We start from the raw sequence: 20,128 nt of genomic DNA, 5'->3' as shown, positions 1-20,128 counted from the left end.
TGATGGAGTGGGGGGGGGGGGGGGTTAATTTGGTAGATTAATGATGGTAAAAATTGACAAATGAGCTCTGTCATGCGGGCACTGGCAGACTTCAAAGGCTTTGTTGCCATGGCAGGTGACGCACAAGACTAAACTGTGAAAGCATGGTTTGTGAAAGGTGGGAAAGAGGAGAGCTCAGCACGGCCTCTGGAAAGTGGCAAACTGAATAGTGACTCGGTGGGGGGAGGATGATTGCTGCACTTGAAAAGGAGAAGAGGAGGAGGAAGAGGAGACTACACAGATGCTGTTCTTATTTCCACCTTGGTAGAGAAAGAAACAAACGCCCTAGGGTGGAAAATAGAGAGGTAGCCAAGGAGTGACAGGCTGTGGTAGAGTAATCTAATATGATATATGCTGTCAGATGTTCTGGAAAAAGACATTCACATCAGTGATCACCTTATTTTCTTCCACTGGTCTTTTGTTTTCTATGTGACCGTAAACAGTGCATCCAGATTGGCTCAGTTTGCACATAATGAGACTTACTTTTAACTCGCAGTTAAAGGAGGAGGGGGAGATGTCAAGTGTTTAAACGAATGGTGCTCAGAATGTAGCAGGAAGAGACAAGGGGTAATTTAAGGCCAGACTAGCAACCACTTCTAAAATAAAACAGCCTTCGTCTTCCCATTCATAATATGTAGCAGACGCCGTTATTCAAAGTGATTCACAACGCTGCTCCTCTTAGGGGGAAATGGAAGTTTGCCTGCAATCAGTCCTCACATTGAGTAGCTGACCACAGACCAAGACCTACCAGTATATCAAGTTGAATCTGGTTCTCTGTACAGGCCTGTGTTTAAAGATTTCTAAAAAAAAATGTTTTTGTACAGCCCTTATTTGCAAGATCCAAATTTGCCTCATAGAGCTTAACGAGGTGCGGCATTTTCTGCTCTTAACCCTCGATTAAAGAGGCAGAAAAACAACTATCAAAAACACAGACGCAAAACAAGAGAAAAAACACAGAAACCAAAAAGAGAGCCACATGTGAGGGATCCCACTCCAAGGAAGGACAGAAGTGCAACAGATGTAGCATGTAACAGAGCACGTCAAGAAAATAACAATATTTAAAACATTTGTGTCTAAAATGTGTCAATGTTGAAACTATTTATACATAAGAAAAAGTATGACAGAGTTGAAGGGAGCAGTAATGATAATAGTAATGATCGGTGTTTTGCCAGTAATGGTAGTATATGTGGGCAGGCTTGTAAGGCAGTGGAAAGGGAACTTCATATATTCAGCTACAAGCTGTATTAAATATACTACAATACATCAAACATACTTGATGTATTTTATTTTACAATAAAATATATCAAGTCACTTTTATTTATGTTGCCCAAATTCACAATAAAAGACACCCTCTTATATTTACTTATACCTGGTTTTTCAGTGTTTAAGTTAGCGAGGTCTTCATCTGCTCAGATGAATCTCTGCGTAACTCAGTAGGAGTCATAGTTTTACAAAGATGTTTATATTAAATCAACTTATTTTTTCCTGAGCCCTTGTTTCCTCTGTTTCGATGAAATCATGCAACCTATTATTCATCACAAAAAGTGGACTAACAAATGGCCCGTGCTTATGTTGACAGTAACTGCCACCAAGCAAACAGAGGCATTATATCCATCCACTACGTGACACTACTCCTTTCACAAAACCACCTCGTTGGCTTAAAGCAGCGACCACGTAACTGTTACATGTGTTTATTTGGTAGCCTGTGCTGTGTTATAGTTGTGCATCGTGTGCTTTTGGACAACATTGACTGAGGCTCCATCCATCTAGCAGCCTCATCTGAAACTGTAAGCAAGAGCAGGATGGAAAGCAGTCCTAGAGGAAAGCTCACAACAACCCTGGTAAGAAAAGTAGACTCACCCTAAAGTGCTAATAAATCCACTGGTGGAACCCTCCGCATACAGGGAACAAATGTCCCCAATATGGAGGAAACTGGACATCTTGTCCGACATGGTTGCTCAGTTTGGACGACACCTGTGAAAGAGGAACAACACAGGTCATTATATGCATCGTGACAAATAGCACATTATGGATTATCTGAAATGATCAGAGACAATTCACAGATAAGATTTCAGACATATTCCTTTATCTGTACAAGTCATTTTAACTGAAGATGTTGTGCATCATTTCACGGGTTGTGTCTTTTAAAAGGTTGTAAACAGCTGTTTTTTTCTCGTGCGTACATTGTAAACAGTAGCCGCCATGATCAACCGCTGTTTATGTTAATGATATCGATTTGGTTAAGTTAGGGGTGGACTTTGTGGTGATTGGGGTTTCGACCATCTCAATTTCCTTTTAGCCCATCCACAGAGCACCACCTGCTGTGAGACCAGGAGTAGAACTTAACAATACAGAAGCCATAAGGAAACTGAATGAGGAGTTAACTAAGTACTTTATGGCTAATCCACGTTTGTTTTGAAACGAAACTAAGGAAACTATCAAATACATTGTACACATTGTGCTGTCAGCAGTGTGAAGACGGGACGGCACATACTGCTTTTCAGTCCCCAGTCTCCCCAGGTAGAGAGAAGATATAAACCTGTGGGACAGAACCCAGCTCCACTTTCAGAGGCTAAGTCATCTGTGTTATTCCCAGTTAAACCAGTTATCTGGTCGAGATAGTGGACAAACTCACAGAACGGCAGCATTGAAGCATCGCAGGCACATGTTCGAAGGGGAAAGGAACAACAACACGTTACACTGAATACAGGCTAACGGTTGTTGGTGTTTAGCTGGAGGTTATATTTACACACATAGATCCATGCTAACGACACATAGAAAAGTTTGTCTTTTTTTGTGTTGTTCTCTGAAGCCTCGTGTCGACACATACACACTGATTCAACCTTTAGGGACATTTTAAATCCTTTCGCAGATTCCACATGGCACGCAAACATTTCGTCTCGCGCTGAACTGAACATCAAAGTCGCCTCACTCTCTCTCTCTCTCTCTCTTCTCTTTCTCTCCCCCCTCTTTGCTTTGCATCGCACGAGCTGCAGCAGAACGACAGCAACAGATAGGCGCGTGCATAGATGGGCGCGTGGGCCACTTCCTTGCTTACAGGGATGCTCGCTGCTCAGATGAACCCCACGGTACACCATCACTGAGCGGGTGGGGGGGAGGGGGGGGAGAACTACACGCAAGAGTTTACCTGTCACAGATACAACAGAAGGGCGTCGGAGGCTGGGGGGGGGGGGGAGAGAGAAGCGGGTCAGCACAGGATCAGGTCCGCGGCGCTATCCTCGGTTAAGTCCATGCTAGCGAGAGTCCAGGTGCGAGCAGCGGGCTGTGCAGCGTTATCTCTGACAGCTCAGCGCGTCCTCGGCAACAATCCGCTTCTTACCTCCTCCACATGTCACCCGGGGAACGCCCCTTTGTGGCTATTTATACTGCCCCGCTGCTCTCTGGGAAAGGTAGTTCTGGAAGCGGCGGGCTATTTTTAGTTCTCACCGGTGGTTCTTGCACTACAGATATGATTAGGCAGATTAGGGCCTTAACGCAGGGGGGAGTGACTTTTAAAAGATTATAACATTTCATGTGATTTTGACCTCGATATCATCCTTATCTATTAAAACAAATGAGGGTAAAATGTCAATACTTTTGACTGTTTTATTCAGATAAATCATCCTGGGGTCACAGCATGTCTACAGGACACTGAAGATGTCAAATTATGTTAATTACTATGTTTACCCTATAAACTAGGAAAAGTCATCATAACAACATTTCAACCATTGATTCAGAGACGTTAATCATTTAATGGGGTCAAATTATAATATTGATCAAATAGGGGCTCCTCCACACAGTTTCTCTGGAAAAAGGTGCATGTGTGAACACAAATGTTTGAGTGAGAGCCTCTGGAGTTTCTGTGGACCTTCTCCGCCTGGCCCAGTAAAATATAGTTCGCAGAGAACAAGCAAATACAATTTTTATATCTAAGGATAAACAGTGGTGCCATACATGGACAAGATACCCATAAAGATGTAAAGAGAGTTTGTTGTGCCGTCCGATACCAGTGGCAATGTACTCTAAACAAAATCATATGATCTCTGCAGCGGAATTAATATACGTTACGTCCTGCCTCTCTCTGCTGCACCACCCCTCACCTAAATAAACAAGGATTTGTTGCTGTTAGGCGCACGTAGGAAAGGCAAACCACAGACAAAGTCCAGACTGAAATCTCAGGAGATCCTCCAATGGACTAAGAGCTGACACTGAAATCTCACTGATGATCGACTACAACACTAAAGAGGAGAATATAACGCTCTGCAAGATCAGGCTGGTTACTCCCATGTACAAATAACTCCTTCATATCTGTCACATTTGTGGACTGAACATGATTAAATCCATGTGAATGGAGGTTTGTGTCAGTGTCAAACTTACCTGACGTATACACTGTCATAAACAGGAGCACACACAGTGCCTGGCAACAAGGAGGCTCGTGCTGTGAGTGTCAAAGTGTGAATGGACGTGAGATAAAGACGTCAGTTGGACGGGCAGTCTCCTGTCAGAAACACTAACTGGGCTACTGGCAGTCAGTTTCCTGGGTGTGTAATGAGGTTGTGACACTTTTGTTGCAGTGCAAGGTCTATAAACCACACACACAGAAACATCTCATCTCGCGGTTTTGGCCCATTCATCACCATGTTTCAAAGTTTGTCATTTTAACTTTGAAAATCTCAGTCGTACCACTTTGAGTGATCTGGTTTATTTGCAGGTGACCCATAAAAATGCACAGGAATAAGAACAGACTCTCAGACTTGGAAGATTTGTACGATATCAATTCACAAATAACTGGAAATGTAGAGAACAGTCTCGCAGGGATCCTGGAAGCGCTTCCAAAAGAGCACGAAGAAGAAAAAGCCCATTTTAAATGTATCCATTGAGGCCTTAAGTAGATGGTGACATTTGCAGATTGGTAAAAGCTTGATTATTCGAATTTAATTGCAATATGAGTGAGAGACACAAAGGTGCAGGAGGGGAGAGAACCCTTTCATCGAGACCCACTGGCTTCAACAAAACCCTCTGATTAGCTGTTTATTCGGTTTCTTAGCTACAGCTTCTAAGGGAATAATAAGAGTGGGGATCCACAAGTGTTACGTGGCCACAAACCCCAACCACTTAAGTGCTTCTCAAAATTGTCTAAATTCCCAATCTGCTTTTAACAGGACACAGTGGGGTCTTCACGTGCAAAACGCTGAAGGTTTCTGTGTAGACTAAAGAGCTCTACAGTGTGATTCGTGTTTTATTGTTGACATGAAATCCAGCTCCGATATGATGCACTGGGAAAAACAACACTTATTATGCGTGTGCCACTCTTTGCAAATAGCAGAAACTCACCACCAGATATAAGTATTATCTATCAATACTTCTTTCAAAACCCTTTATGTAAAACCGCAGACTGAACAGAAGCATCATCAATGTGAAGGAAAAGATGGAGGGTAAGTGCTTTTTTCCACTGTCTAAAATAAGTATGTGCATCTAAATTTGATACTGTCAAATTCATGTCACGACAATATCCGTGAATCTGACCCTTAGCCTGGAAATAAGTATTTCCAGGCTTTGGTTAAACTTCACATTACGTGAAGTTGAATACAGATCACTGAGTAGTCAGTTGTCATGGATACAGAGTACAGATGACTGGCTGCCATTCTAGTACATAGTACACACACACACACACACACACACACACACACACACACTACAACAGCTGCTGTGTTTGTGAAGTGCAGCAGTGATTCGTAGCTTGTAAACACAAACACTTGACTTTTTCTCCGGCTGTTTTTTGGCCAGACAGTTATTATAGTTCCCAGCATGAACCTGAACAGTGTGTCATCTGCCAGCTTCAGCTTTTCTCTACACACAGTTCACGAGAAAAACGGGACCATTGACACAGACAGATGTCAGATGGGATGTGTCGTGTGAGGAGACAGAATGCAGCCTCACGTACTCTAAGGGTCATGAACAAGAGGTGGTTCATCCTTGTCCGACTTGTTGCTCTCTTTAAAAACAAGAGGCAGATTTTGCAATAACAGAATTGACAAATGACTAACAAATTAAGGAAGACAGCATCTGCATGCTTGGAATGCACCGGAGACAGAGGGATGACAAAACACTGCGACCGTCTGTGTGGGTGCACAGATTGAGATGCATCATGTGTAAGCATTCTCAAGTGCAGATCCAGGCCTTCCCCTAGCAGCCATGATGAGTGGGCACAATGGTTGGTAGTTTTCTCGTCTGAGGCCCCGATAGTCCTGTGTGTGGGCCATGCATGCAAACCAATCCCCACATTCATCAGAAATATCAGAGCAGAGTTAAAAATACTCACAACAAAGACTTTCTTATTGTTACAGTTGGAAGTTTCACTTGATTTCAATTCAGTAATCGGTTCCAAGTCTGTGAGGTTTAGAGCAGGTCTCTGTATTTCTGGATTAAACCATATGATGGCCTCTAAATTTCTGGATCTGGGACAGTGAACGACTGAAGACAAGATACTTCAGGGAGTAAAATACCACGGGTAACAAGAATGGTACTCCGTAGAGTGCACACCTCCACCAAGGCCCCATGCAGTCCCATTGTGAAAACACATTTCAATTCAATAGATTTCAGTGGTGGATACAACGTTTCTATATCAGGGGCCATAAAGGGGCCAATTAATGTGTTTCTAACATTCACGCACGATTCCTAACTCAGTAAGAAGGAGAAGTCATTCTTTGTTTACTGTCAGCTTCATAGCCTTCAGCAAAGTCAAACATCTTTAGAACATGAGAGCGTGGTCTAGGGGATAGAGCGGGCAATAAGAGGGTTGCTGGTTCATATCCCACTCTTTCCCATCTGCATGCCTAAGTTTCTTTGGCCCCTCAAAAATGTTGAGTGTACAAAAAAGTAAGTCGCTTTGGACGAAAGCGTCAGCTAAATGACATGTAATGTAGAAAATAGTTTCTTGTTGTGACACATTACGTACTTTAAAAGGCTTAGAAAATAATAGTCCTTTATAAATTCTTATATTTATGGTATGTAATGTTAGAAAGTGCCTCGTTTCTTAAAAAAGAAAAAGACTATTGATAGGGGCACTTCAGGTGCCAATCAGATTCCCGAGTCTGTTATATCTGGATGTTATTTGTTTGTTATTTGAATCTGTTATGTTATTGATCTGTCATATATATCAGATCAAATCTGCCAGATTTTTTTTCCATGAAGATCCATGAATTAATTCTTTCAGCCTTAATCTCAATAGCAGATGAATGCACTTTAGACGTCTGCGTTTCTCCTTCTCATTGTGTTTTTTTGAACCTGACAACCTTTGGCTTCAGTTCTTTGGATGTTTTGGCTGCGAGTCTGACAAACTGCTTCACATTCTCTATGTGGTGAAACACAAGACAATGGGAAAAAATAGTCTTACAGGTCAAACCCATTAGAGCCACTACAACTTCTTTTAGCTTGAGCAATCTCACATGCAACTTTCCTGTTTCCAAACCTGTTACTGCTGAGAATTTAAACTGAGTGTGATTGGAGCTCTGAGAACTGTAACCATGACTCAAGCTTTCTCAGGATCAGTATCTGATGTCCCCAACTGGAGAAACAGAATTATGCAGTGTGAACGAATGTGGTGTAGAAGAAACACACTTGGACTTTACTAACCGAATGCCGGGCCTTCTGGCCTAGTGTGAAAACAAGGCCATACGAACACCCGTCTATTATTTGCTCAGCATCTGCTGACCGCTCTAGCTCAGTGATGTACTCAGACTGCAAATGACATCAAGGTCCCTAGTGAATCGAGAGTCAGTTGTACAATCAAAGCCTAAGAGGTTAAGCATTCTTCAATTTAATCAGATCACACACATACACACAGACACACGGACCAATGGATTGGATCAATTACCCTTCCTGATAAAGCGGTTTCCACAAAGAAGCCTCCACTTCCTCTTTCACATCAGCCACTGAGAAAGAAGAGGGATGGAGAACACACCGCTAAACTATCATGCACAACAACATATGGAAGACTCTGTTGTGTTTTTCAGTTTTTTATATCAAGTTTCAGCTTGATGGCTCTTTAATAACAGAAGTCGCCCCTTTCGTCTTCATGCACTACAACAGGTTTTGATATGGCACCCAAGTATAGGGAGATGTGCCTCACTAAAAATAAAAGACAATTATGCTGTTATAATGACCCGGGTATCCCCCATGGAAAGAGGCTGATTAAACCGGCTGCAGAGATATTCTAATTAGGCCTTGTGATTTTATGGTTTAACTTGTTACCAATGTGGGGATAAAATATATGTTTCATATGCTGTGCTGCATCTTTGATTTTCTGCCAGATATAATGATAACATCTGGGCTCGTATGTTTTTCAGAAAACAAGAACTTGATCACACACCCAGATTCATTCACTGAGCAGAGAGTGGAGGATCACTTCCCCATGCACGTCCCCTTGGTTACGGCCTAATCAGTATGCCAGGCCCAACACACGTCAGCCATGGGAAATGATCCGCTCGGTGTTTGATTTGTGGAGACGGATGTGAGTTGAATGCAGCTGGACGCTGTAGCTCCACAGACGGACACCGATATATCGAAGCAGCCAGCGTCTAAAGTCACCGAACCTGCGCAACTCTGTAAGCTGCTTTATCTGCAGGTAATCCATTAGGCTCAGTGGGATGGATCCCAGCATCACTACAGGTTACAACCTACCTGGTCGCCTATAAATCTACCTGTGTACATATGTAATGAAGTGTTCATCATATTTTAAATACAGAGAAACCTTGGTTTTAACCAATGGTTATCAATAATATAGTGGAGGACTTATTCTTTTAAACATATGTTTAAAAAAACAAAACTATTTTGCATTTCTAATGTATAATTAAACTATTGCTGCCCTGGTGCCATGAACTGAATAGTGCGGTGCATGTTTCCAGAATATACACAGAGCCTGCTGGATTTTGTGGAGCTGAGACAGGACTGGTAATGGGATTGTCACAGCTTAGCTTGCACAGAAACATTGGGGATTGACTATTTGACAGTGAACTGTTGCACAAGGTGGAAAAATCCTGAAGTGTAATAGCTCACACGAGATTAGTGTGAGTCTGAAAAGTGCAGTAGGTGTCTCTCACAACCCGAACCCAAATGCCAAGTACTCAACATTCCCTGCCGAGCACTCAGAGGGATCATAGCGGAATATATGTATTCCGCTATGATCACCGCTGCTGCTATGGGATTAGGACAAAATAACAGTAGGTGCAGTTCAATCATGTGTGTAAATAACCATGTGTCACCACTGTTGTCTGAATTGGCCATCAGACGTCAGAGCTCTCGTCGGGCAAATACACGAGCCTCCATCAATGGTGATTGTCTTGTTCCCATGCACAGGACATCTTTCGGTCAGTCTGTCTTCTCTGCAAAGGGGGCAAAACTATGGAACCTCTTGCCCACTAGTCTAAAACTAGAGACTAACAGCAACATTTTTAACAGAGAACTAAAACAACGGCTCAAAACAAATCAACAGTGCTCACACAAATAATTTACAACTGGTTATTGTTTGATCATGCTGCCTTTGTTCTCTACGTAGCCTATATATATATATTCAACTCATTATATTGCTGCTCTGTACTCTACTGTATACTGCATTTTTACTCTTTTTAATTATCACTATCAGTTTTTTATCAGTATTTGATCTTGTTTCTGTCTTGTTCAGTTTCTTTTGTTGTTTTCAAAAAGCCTCCAGTGGACAGGTGTTGTAAACTAGCATTTATGCTAATACACTGTAAACAATGCATCTGGTTCGTCCAATGACATTGTCATGTCAATGTCCAAATAAAATAAAATCAATGTAGAGCATGGCATTTTCTACAAGGCAATAGAATTCTTGTTATATCACACTAAGACTTTCATCAGTCTGAATAGACTGTGACTTGTACCAATATCTCATCTTGTCAGCCAACAACACAACCAAGCCAACAGTTAATAAAAGAAATGTTTGACATTGGACTTTGAAATTTCTTTGCCATCCGAGGCCAGGCAGATAACTGTGGTTTCATTTCTTTTTTTTTATTATTTGGCAGCAGGATTCAAAGCAAGGACGTCTGCTCATCGTCCTTGCTCATCTCATCAGAGAGGTGCTCCATTTTTCAACATCTGGACTACCAGTTATTATTTCATTACTGGTCACTGAAAGTGTCTAGCTCCTTCATCAATGATGCATGGCTCACGTAAGAATGAGGTGCATCTTTATGTTTTGTCCTTTCAGGCTGCACTTACCAAGACATTTTAATAAAAAGCCTTGTCCACCTAAAGCAAAGTGGGGATACAAACGATGACTTTGAAAACAAACTTCATTAGGGATAGGGGTTTTCCCTTATTTTTTTTCCAATATCTTGATTAACTTGTTTTAAAGAAATAATTCAATATTTCTTAATTACATGCCTATTTCATTCTTTCATTTGAGGGGTAGAGTCAGCAACTAGTCGGCATGTAGACACATATGTTTTAGAATATGTTAGCATTTTGGTTTGACTATTTTGCAGAAAGCAATACAAGCTGTTTTGTGGCTGCTATATTGATCACTAGCTACACTCTGAATTCTGCACTGGAAAAACCCCTTCATCTCATTCTTTTTCTTTCTTGCAGAGCAATTGCTTCCAGTCATAAATTATCTTTGTGTTCTGCTATTTCACGCTGTACTTTGTTTCAATGAAGTGTTGGGGAGCATCTGATGACCGCTCCTTGCACCCCCCTGTACATTGGTATGAGGCAGGACAAAGCTAAAAATCGGTCCAACTCTGAAATGAGTGCACGACTCAGAAATTGGACTCAAATCGATCGGTGTAGGCCCTACTTCCTTCTAAGTAATATTTGCATGTTCTTGAAGTGACAAATTCTAAGGACAGTTCTCACTTTTAATGATCAAACTTGTCAAGCCCTAGTCCTGCTGCATCATATTAGCCTACAACATTTTCAGGTAGACTTTTCTAATTTTTCCAACTTTTTTGAAATGTGTAATATTTGAATCCGCCAGGTAAACACATGTACACAGTAGCACCATCAAACACAAAGGGTCAATGTATTCTAAAACAATTTTATTTAAAAAAAAAATGTTTAGTTTAGTGGGGTGCCACTCTCTGTTACCACTCTCAAAATACAATCATGAGATGACATATCAGACTCCTTCTGGAGGGGAAGTTCACCTGATGTAATTAGATAGTAGTTGCTAGGTGACCATCCTGGAACGGAGCCATGCATTGGCCGCCCAGCTCTTCAACAGTCAGGATTTGATAACAGCCCTGAACTTTCTGAGCTTCCCAATGCAGTCAGAGTTTCCTCCTGATTTGCCATCTGATTCAGCGGACATGTGAAACGCGTCATGAGGTTTGAAGACACACTGATGTCTTTATAGATTGTTTGTTATGGAACTATGATTTATTACATTACATTACATTACATTACATTTCATTTAGCTGACGCTTTTATCCAAAGCGACTTACAATAAGTGCATTCAAACCCGAGGGTACATACCAAGGACGACAAGAATCAAGAAAGTACAATTTCTTCAAATAAAGCAAAACTACAAAGTGCTATAAGTAAGTGCCATTAAAGTGCTACTAAAGTGTTAGTTTCAAAAAGTTGTTAGTGTTTGTTTTTTTTTGTTTTTTTTATTCAAGGTAAAGTCGGAAGAGGTATGTTTTTAGTTTTCGGCGGAAGATGTGTAGACTTTCTGATGTCCGGATGTCAATGGGGAGCTCATTCCACCATTTAGGAGCCAGGACGGAAAACAGTCGTGTTTTTGATGAGTGTTTAGCTCGCAGTGAGGGAGCAACGAGCTGATTGGCCGAAGCAGAGCGGAGTGAACGGGGTGGGGTGTAACGTTTGACCATGTCCTGGATGTAGACCGGACCGGATCCGTTCACAGCATGGTACGCAAAAACAGCACAACAAAGAGCCTCACATAAACAATTACTTGTGACATCGGGTTTAAATTCAACGTAGCGTTTGCGGTTGTAAAATAGCAGACAGGATTTAGCTGAGTGTTCAGAAATCCTCCACAATCTGTGCTCTACTTTTCTCCAAAGCCAAAGACACAGATAATATCCAACCACATTCCTCCACATAGCTGTAAAGTATATTATGATAATCTATTGATGTCTTAAATAGGAAGCTACTGCTAAAAGGCGGGTTATCCTAGCTTAGCATAAAAAGTGGGAAAAGAGGGAAACAGTAAGCTAGGTTTCGTTAAACTTTTTTAAAGAATAAACACGTCATCTTTTACAGATGACTTTTCATAACTATGTCATTTCAACTCAACCACTCCAGACTGGGAACAAATGAAGCACAACCTCTCATAAAACTGCATCATGTTTATATTTTGCAGACTTTCTTTTGAATAGGAATAGATACATACGCTCTCATTCAGTAGATGGTGTATCCCTCCCAAGAACCAATAGTCTCCAAAAATTAAACTAAGCCTTATAGTAAAGGCCACATTATGTTTCTCAGCTACATGTTGGAAATACTTCCAGGTCTCTATTTACCATACAGCAGCTGAAAAAACCCTACACCCGATAAAACCACATTTAAATGATTTTTATTTGGATCCATAAAAAATTGGATCAAGATTGATGAGAAAATCTTTATATATATATATATATATTAACATTTTATGTAAATATTGAAAATGCCCTATCTGGCAATCTTAATGTAAGTGCAAAAAAATTGAAATTAAGCAATTGAACATACTGGCTCTTCCCTGACCCACACTACATACTTTCCCCAAGTTTTCATGTAGCTTCATGTTTGGTGTACAGACATGAGAGTGATATTGACCCTCTCATGTAACTATTTATCTAACTCCCAAAACTGCCAAACTGTTTTGGTTTCTAATCCCTGGATGTGAACCAAATCAGGTGCAAAGAAAAACCCAATGTGTACAGAGCGAATTCATTGTAACCCTCACAAAGGAAAATATACAGGTCAACACTCTGTGCCATTGGCTTCTCCACTGGGCCACACAAACAACCAATCAACTTGTCAGCAGTCTCTACTCGGCAGACGACTTCCATCTGCCCAACGACATATCTTCATCTCTCTCTGCCCCAATGTGGATCGAGCATTGATCCCAATTCTGGGTGAAACACGGTCTCCATCCTAATTAACCCAGATGTAGATATTAATAGAAAGAAAGGAGGTCTAGACTAGAAATGGGGCTGATTGAGAGGAGGTGGTTCTGATATCGGAATGGTCACACTAAAGTGGGACACCTTCACCCCTCCTTTGACAGGGGAATACAGCCTGCTTCTATATAAAAACACCCCCTGGCCCTTTTTAATTGGTCCCATCCCTCTAGAGGCTGGAGTGCGAGGGGAAGCTGAGAATATCTACATGTGGAGGCCGCGTCACATGAACACAGAAATGTCAAAGTGATGGAGACGCATGATAGTTGTAACTTTGCATAGGAATTTTACTTTGTGGAATGACGTAGGCATAATCTCTTCTGTTACAAGCGGTGTAAAGATCAATTCTGTAGCCTGTGTTGTTATTAAAATAAACCTATTAGACAAATGATTCTTCAGCTCCTTCAAGATTCATATAGTGTGAAATGAGGCGTTGATCGCGAGGACAAGATACAAGACTGTGAATCCAGAGACACAGGTCCTATACTGAGCAGGGGCCCTGATAGATGAAAACGATTTCACATGTGTAAAAATAGATGGAAATGTAAACGAGGTTACTCACAAGGAAAAATAAAACTTCTTCGAATTTAATTTTAATTTTATAATTTTACACTGAGTGGGAAAGAGTGTTAACGCTGAGCGACTAAACAGGAAACAAAACAGATGTAAAACAAATTTTGCATTATTTGAGAATAGATAAATCCAGTGGAAGGAACACTACACACTTGTTAGCGCCACAGAGACACGCTTTCCTCTGAAGTTCCTCTGTCTTATTGGCCTGCACGTCAGTGTCCCTCTGTGTGGACAGCACCTCTACAGGTGTTTGGTTACTGTATCCTCCTGAGTAGTCAAACGTCAGCTCCTCGTGTGCCTCAATGTCCCGTCCAGCAAACATCGCCAGTCTGGGGACTACAGAATGCACACGGACCGGCAGCATGAGCAGGTTGGGCTCGCAGGAATGATTCAGAAAGCGGCCTACACTCCCCACGACAGCTGGGTCCACAAATGTCTCCATTACGGAGCCAGTACCTGCATGCTCCCTCACAGCGATGATGTAATTGTTTTCTTCAGATCTCTGGGTGAGCTGTCTGCGTCTGGCCTCCCCAAAACTGATGACCTCCCCTGCATACTCACACACAAACATGCCGTGTGGGATTGATTCTAATGTCCGTACACCCCAGCCCCTGTTCCCGGTGCTGTAAACCTCCAGCCTGAGTCGGAGTCCTCTCTGAACAACACGGTTAAAGCAGGTGTCGCCGCAGGAGCAAAGGGTATTACACTCAAACACAGGTGAGCAGTAACCAGAGTCTGTTCGGCTAAGATCCAGTAGTGTGCCGGTGCCGTCATATGCCTGCCCGTGAACCTTCAGGCAGGAGCAGCTCTCAGCGCAGCAGGAGAGGGAACGACAGGAGCATCCAGGGAGGGTGACTTCACTGGGGTCAGCTTTGCATCCAGGTCCCTCAACGTTATCTGGGGAATACTGAAGAGTAAAGCATAGTCAACATTAAAGAATGTTGAGTGTTTGAAAAATTTGCAAATACAATTTGTACTTAAACAATTAAATGATTATTTGAAAATTACAAACTAAAACTGATCAATTCTTTGCAAAATACAGAACATTAACAAATTAGTTTTCTGCTTGACATTATGCTGCGGTAGACTGAATGTGTAAAAAATTATATTTGAAGACATGAAGTATCAGCATCACGAGGTCTTGACATTTCTTTTCACTATTTTAAGCAGATTAATATATGAAAAATATAATCATTAGTTGCATCAATACAAATGTACAGAAAAGGCATTTTTAGTTAAAGTAAATATTAGAGGAACTACCACTTCCTACTTTAAATCTCATCAAACTACTTTAACAGCCACAAACCACACTTTCAGTAAATTATGCTGTACTACTTACATGTCCTTAAGAATTTGTAAAATGCGCATAGTACAGGCAAGAAGGCATTTGAGAGCGTCAGTAGCGAGAAGAGTAAAGTAGGACAACTCCTTTGGTTCTAAAGAGGCTTCTTTTTCTCTTCTTCCTTATACTGCAGTCAAGTGATATGTCTGTGTCCTTTGATGATTTGCTGCCATCTGCTGGAAATGATATTTATTATCATTATTATTATTATTATGGTTATTATTATTATTATATGTTTTCCTATCACTCGTCAATGAAGTATGCTATTGCCGTGGCATCCCTATAGCTGTATGTACAAGCTCAAACTTGATATTCCCTCTAGAATGTCTGTGTACTTGTGCTGTTACAGCTCATCTCATCAGATCTACATCACAGCAACATTATAATATCTTCAAAAGTCTTGGTTTTTACAACTTTGAGGGGATATTATCGGCCTGAATGATATAGATAGTAGATATTATTTGACAGCAGATGTAGCGTATCAGTGTTTTTATTGGCTGATAAGGAAACTGTGGCACTGACAGTATGAGGTAACACATGTATAGATATATACAGGTGTGTAGATTGTGTAAGCACCAGGGGGATTCATAACATATGTTATCCACCTCAGACTTATAAAATGTTCAGCTGTTTATCAAGTGTCTGTCATTCTTCACTTATATAGACAAGTTTAAAACCACAACCTTCACTCAGGAGCAGGAATCACTCTTTAAACTTACTGTTGAGATTCATTCAAACAGAATCAGCTTTATTGGCCTGGTATATGTGCACATACAGGGAGTTTGACTCAGCATTGCTCTAAGTGTCTTTAAGACAACACAGAGACAAGACATTCAAAGAACAATGAATGAGAAGTCCAAACACTGAGTGTAGAGTGTGCAGCTGCTCTCTATGTTTACCCTGTACGATAAAATACATGTGCAGAGAGATATACACATTATTTACATTGTACACGTTAGAGATAAAACTTCTATAGATGGTGAATATGTGCAATCTCATAGACATTACTAACATTGTGTGACTGTTGAAGAGAACACAGACCTTTCTAATCATTAGTAAGACCTGAGCTTTTCCTCCCATGGTGGTTAGTGAGTTTCCATCACATAGATAATAATGTATTCATGTGTCAATCACGTCCATTTTGAGAATAATACAACAATAATCATTTTACATTGTGACACTTGGATATAAAACAGAGACTGAGAAGTTTAACAAGCTAAAACAAACTCTTTACAGATTTAACTTTCTAATAGCTTAGCTGTTAGCACAGATGTGCTACGTTAACGTTACCTGGAATTCAGGAAGCGTCCGTACGCCTGCGCTGCAGTTAATCAGAACAGGAACATCCTCCAGACCGTGACTCAAATCCACAGCACGAGTCCTGTCCGTGGACTGCATGATTCTGTCCACGGACACGTTCATGTCTCTGGTTCACACTCAGTCTGGCGGAGTCGGGATGTAAACAAAGATGCTACTTCCGGTAATCTAATGACAGATCAGCCCCCTCTAGTGGCATGTTGGGTTCATTACAGTCCTGTAGCAAGCCTTTGTCACATTAGACATGTTTGACTTGTCATAATATGAAAAGAACAGGTATCACTGATAACTTTAAGCAGAAGTCTGTTCAGTTAAAGTGTCCCATCATGAAATGTGACAGTGAGGCCGCAGGTAAAAGCCACCTCCCACTTTACCGTTACTGAAGCAGTTGAAAGAAATCCAGCGTCTTTATTTGTATTATTTATACAAATGCGTTTTCCTTCTGTTCAACAATGAAACGGCCTCCAGGTGAGGTGGTGGTTTGACCATTGTGTTTAGTGAAAGTGGAGAAAGTGGACAGGAGCTTGTTCAAGTATGAAGACAGCTAAGTATGACATAACTGCTTTGTCTGATCCAGGTTGAAGATAAAATATGAAACCATTACTTGACAGAAACCAAGGCTGTAAATGAAGATGGATGAATCTCCACTTCCTCACAATATCTAGAAATGAAGCCAAAAATGACTCAGACCAAAATAGTTTGGTATCACTTTGGGGAGCTGTCATGTCTATATTTATTTGCTGTCACATTTGTTACAAAATCATCTCCTCTCCCAATAATAATCCTCACATCTCTCCTTGTCCACCATTATCACCTCTAAGCAGCACAAGAAGTGGTCTCACCCAGTGGCGTCGACTCAGACATCTGCAGTTTTGCCATATAGCCTGCAGATGGCAGGCCAGGTTAGAGGGAGTGATTGTATCTCTCTTTTGACTCCACAGTGGAAGAAGATCATGAAGCCCTTAATTCCCACATGACTGAACAGCATTGTAAACAAGGACATGTGAGTATGCCTGCGGGTTACTGACAGTATACAGCAGTCCAGACAAACATGGCCACAAGGGGTAAAGACTTCATAGAGGAGTCATGGGCTCATGGCCTCATCTCAATGAAGTCTCACTATTTATCTGTGTTCCTTGAAATGACGTCTACTATCAGCACAAGCTGCTGTATGATTCATCCTCTGTATAAATAATGATCTTTTATCAGAATGTCAAACTTCTTTTCAGTGAGGTGTGTAGTCTCCAGGTCCAACCCTTCTGTGGCGCTTCACTGTTGTCATGTGTGATTATGGATTATTCTCTGGTGGCTCTCTGAGGCAGATGGGAGGAGGTCCAGTTGTCCGCTGACATTTCAATGCTGCACACAACCAACCAAGAGTTTTCCTTTGAGCCTTCTCCTTTGTCTGTGGGCAAAATGACTGTTGTCAGTCCTGCATTCAGATTTCAGATTGGATACTGACACATAAGAGGATGTTGTTAGGGAACTGTTACAAGCATTTGACAATACACTGACTGACAGGTGACTGATACGACAACAACCTCTCTGTTGGGTTCCACAATCACTACTTCAGAGATAATGCTAATAAAAATAACAATAACTACAACAACTACAACAACAACAACACTAGTAACAACAGCAGTAATAATAATGCCATATATTTATTGATGTAGCTGCTCTCAGAACATCCATTACAAAGTGCGTCTCACTTTACAGTGAACGTTTTTTGTTTAAAACAAACAAAAAATCGATTTGATGGAATAAATGGTTAATACATATGTTGTGGACGGCAGTTGTTGTAAATGCATTCATTTGAACATTAGTAAAAATAATATTTTGTCGTAAATATTGGCTGTTAAAAAGTGACAAATGCTATCTTATATAATAGTCTTATAATTGTTAGAATACACAAGACAACCACAATATAATAATGTGTCAGCCCCTGTAGACACCAAAGATTTCCCTTGCAGTAAATAGTAAGAAAATATATCAAGTAATTGGTTGAGCCCCCTGATATGTTTTGGGTTGGAAATTAAAACACAGTGTCAAGAAATAAAAGAACAAATTTTTTAACCTGAGCCTTGTTTGAGAATGACAATTTGCTCCAATCCATTTTTAAAGATATTCTAAAAATTCCCTTTGGGATCTTGATTAATCTCTGACAGAGCAAAGTGAGGGAGTGACCTGACAGACCAACACTGCCATCCTTTGGGTCGCCCTATTAGTATTTCTAAAAATAAACATGCCAGTCAAGAGACCAGAAAGATAGCAGGCTCCAGGCAACATATCCCCAGACTGAGAACAGTTCATATATGGATAAAGACATCAATGATCAGTATTATTATTCAACATATTCCAAGTTCATTTTCAGTCTGTTCCCTAATGAAATAATTAAACATATGGTCTGTCATTGAGACCATAACATGACCTGACACTGTGCTTCTCATTGTGTTGGCTGACAAAAGATTTAAACAGCTTCCCTTGCTCCAGAAGTAGGAGGTTGCTGGGGGTCTGTAATGGGAACGGTTGTCAGGGATCCTTTGGCTTTAATGAGAACACACGCACAAGCACACACACACAAGCTCTCTCTTACTTACACACACACACATACACACACACACACACACACACACACACACACACACACACACAGACACACACACACACAGCTGAACTTTGATGCTGGACTACAATTGGTTGGTGAGTTAATGAACCATGGGCATGATAGAGCATGTTCTCTGGGGAGATGATCAACAACAGTCCAGCGCTCCTTCTACCACTGCGCTGATTGACTTGGCCTCAAATTGGCTGCGAAGCTTCCCCCAGCTTGTGAGGGAGCCTGAGCCGTGGCCCACTGGATGCACTCTTGTCTGGTCTGACACTGGGGAACAAGGGGAATTTCAAAGCTCTCCCTCATCTGCCTTTGTCAGCTCGAGTAGGCATAATTATGGTGAGCTGACCCCGAAGATTTCAAAGTGTCTTTTTGTAGCTGCTCCACTGAGTTCATCAAAGACGGAGGAAGAAACAGAGGAGCAAAAGGAAAACTTGAAGGTTTTGTGTTAAAATCCTGTTGGAAAAATAAATTCAATCACAAAAAAGCACGCAGTAATATCTATCCATCCATCAAGGCCCAACAGTCTCCTCATGTTACCAGATTTAAATTCATTAGCTCCAGATTTATATTTGGATTTGGATTCGCACCTACGTGTACTCATAAATATCAGTCCACTAAAGATTATTTACAAATAAAATTTGATTGAATAGATTGATTATTCTTTGAGAAAATAACAAAAATGTGGAAAGACGGTGTGTCTCACAATGATCCTGGATCAGCCCCATGATCCTTCAAATCAAAATTCAATAGGTTCCTTCCTGACCCATATCAAATACTTACACCAAGTTTTGTGCTAATCCATTCAGCAGCTTTAGCGTAATATTGCTGACTATCAGACAGATGGACAAACAAATAAACAAAGATGAAAACATATTCTTCTTGGTGGAGGTAAGAGACTAAAAATGTCACTTCATACAAACTGTGTTTTCCCCCACAGCTGGATGACCTCAGCCCTCATTGGGCGGCACCCTGCAGCCGTCATCCCACGAGGCCCCTGGGTGCCCCGCTGCCAGGCAACCGTGGAGACAGTGTGATACATTCAACAGGATTTTGTAAAGCAATCAAATGAGGAGTCGAGGGGGTTCATCAGCC

The 20,128-nt window shown here is 41.2% G+C and overlaps 2 protein-coding genes across 5 annotated transcripts in view; both read right to left on the bottom strand.

Moving 5' to 3' along the window:
- itpr1b (inositol 1,4,5-trisphosphate receptor, type 1b) overlaps positions 1-3,322 on the bottom strand; it is an 85,653-nt gene extending 82,331 nt beyond the window's left edge. For all 4 annotated transcript variants that reach the window (XM_062395432.1, XM_062395447.1, XM_062395441.1 and 1 more), the window contains exons 1-2: positions 3,188-3,322; positions 1,900-2,013 (exon numbers count right to left, since the gene is read on the bottom strand). In XM_062395432.1, coding sequence (XP_062251416.1) covers positions 1,900-1,991 — 92 coding nt within the window. In that variant the 5' untranslated portion in view covers positions 1,992-2,013; positions 3,188-3,322. The remainder of the gene's footprint in view (positions 1-1,899; positions 2,014-3,187) is intronic.
- Positions 3,323-11,081: 7,759 nt separating this feature from the next.
- On the bottom strand, positions 11,082-16,635 carry setmar (SET domain and mariner transposase fusion gene). Its single transcript, XM_062395406.1, has 2 exons — positions 16,396-16,635; positions 11,082-14,670 (listed from the first exon to the last, which is right to left on the bottom strand). The coding sequence occupies exons 1-2, from the start codon at positions 16,525-16,527 to the stop codon at positions 13,873-13,875; spliced, it is 930 nt and encodes a 309-aa protein (XP_062251390.1). The 5' UTR covers positions 16,528-16,635; the 3' UTR covers positions 11,082-13,872.
- Between the last annotated feature and the right edge of the window lie 3,493 nt (positions 16,636-20,128).

This window comes from Platichthys flesus, chromosome 2 (assembly GCF_949316205.1).
Source record: "Platichthys flesus chromosome 2, fPlaFle2.1, whole genome shotgun sequence".
Classification (NCBI taxonomy): Eukaryota; Metazoa; Chordata; class Actinopteri; order Pleuronectiformes; family Pleuronectidae; genus Platichthys; species Platichthys flesus.
This window is presented reverse-complemented; position numbering and strand designations above follow the sequence as displayed.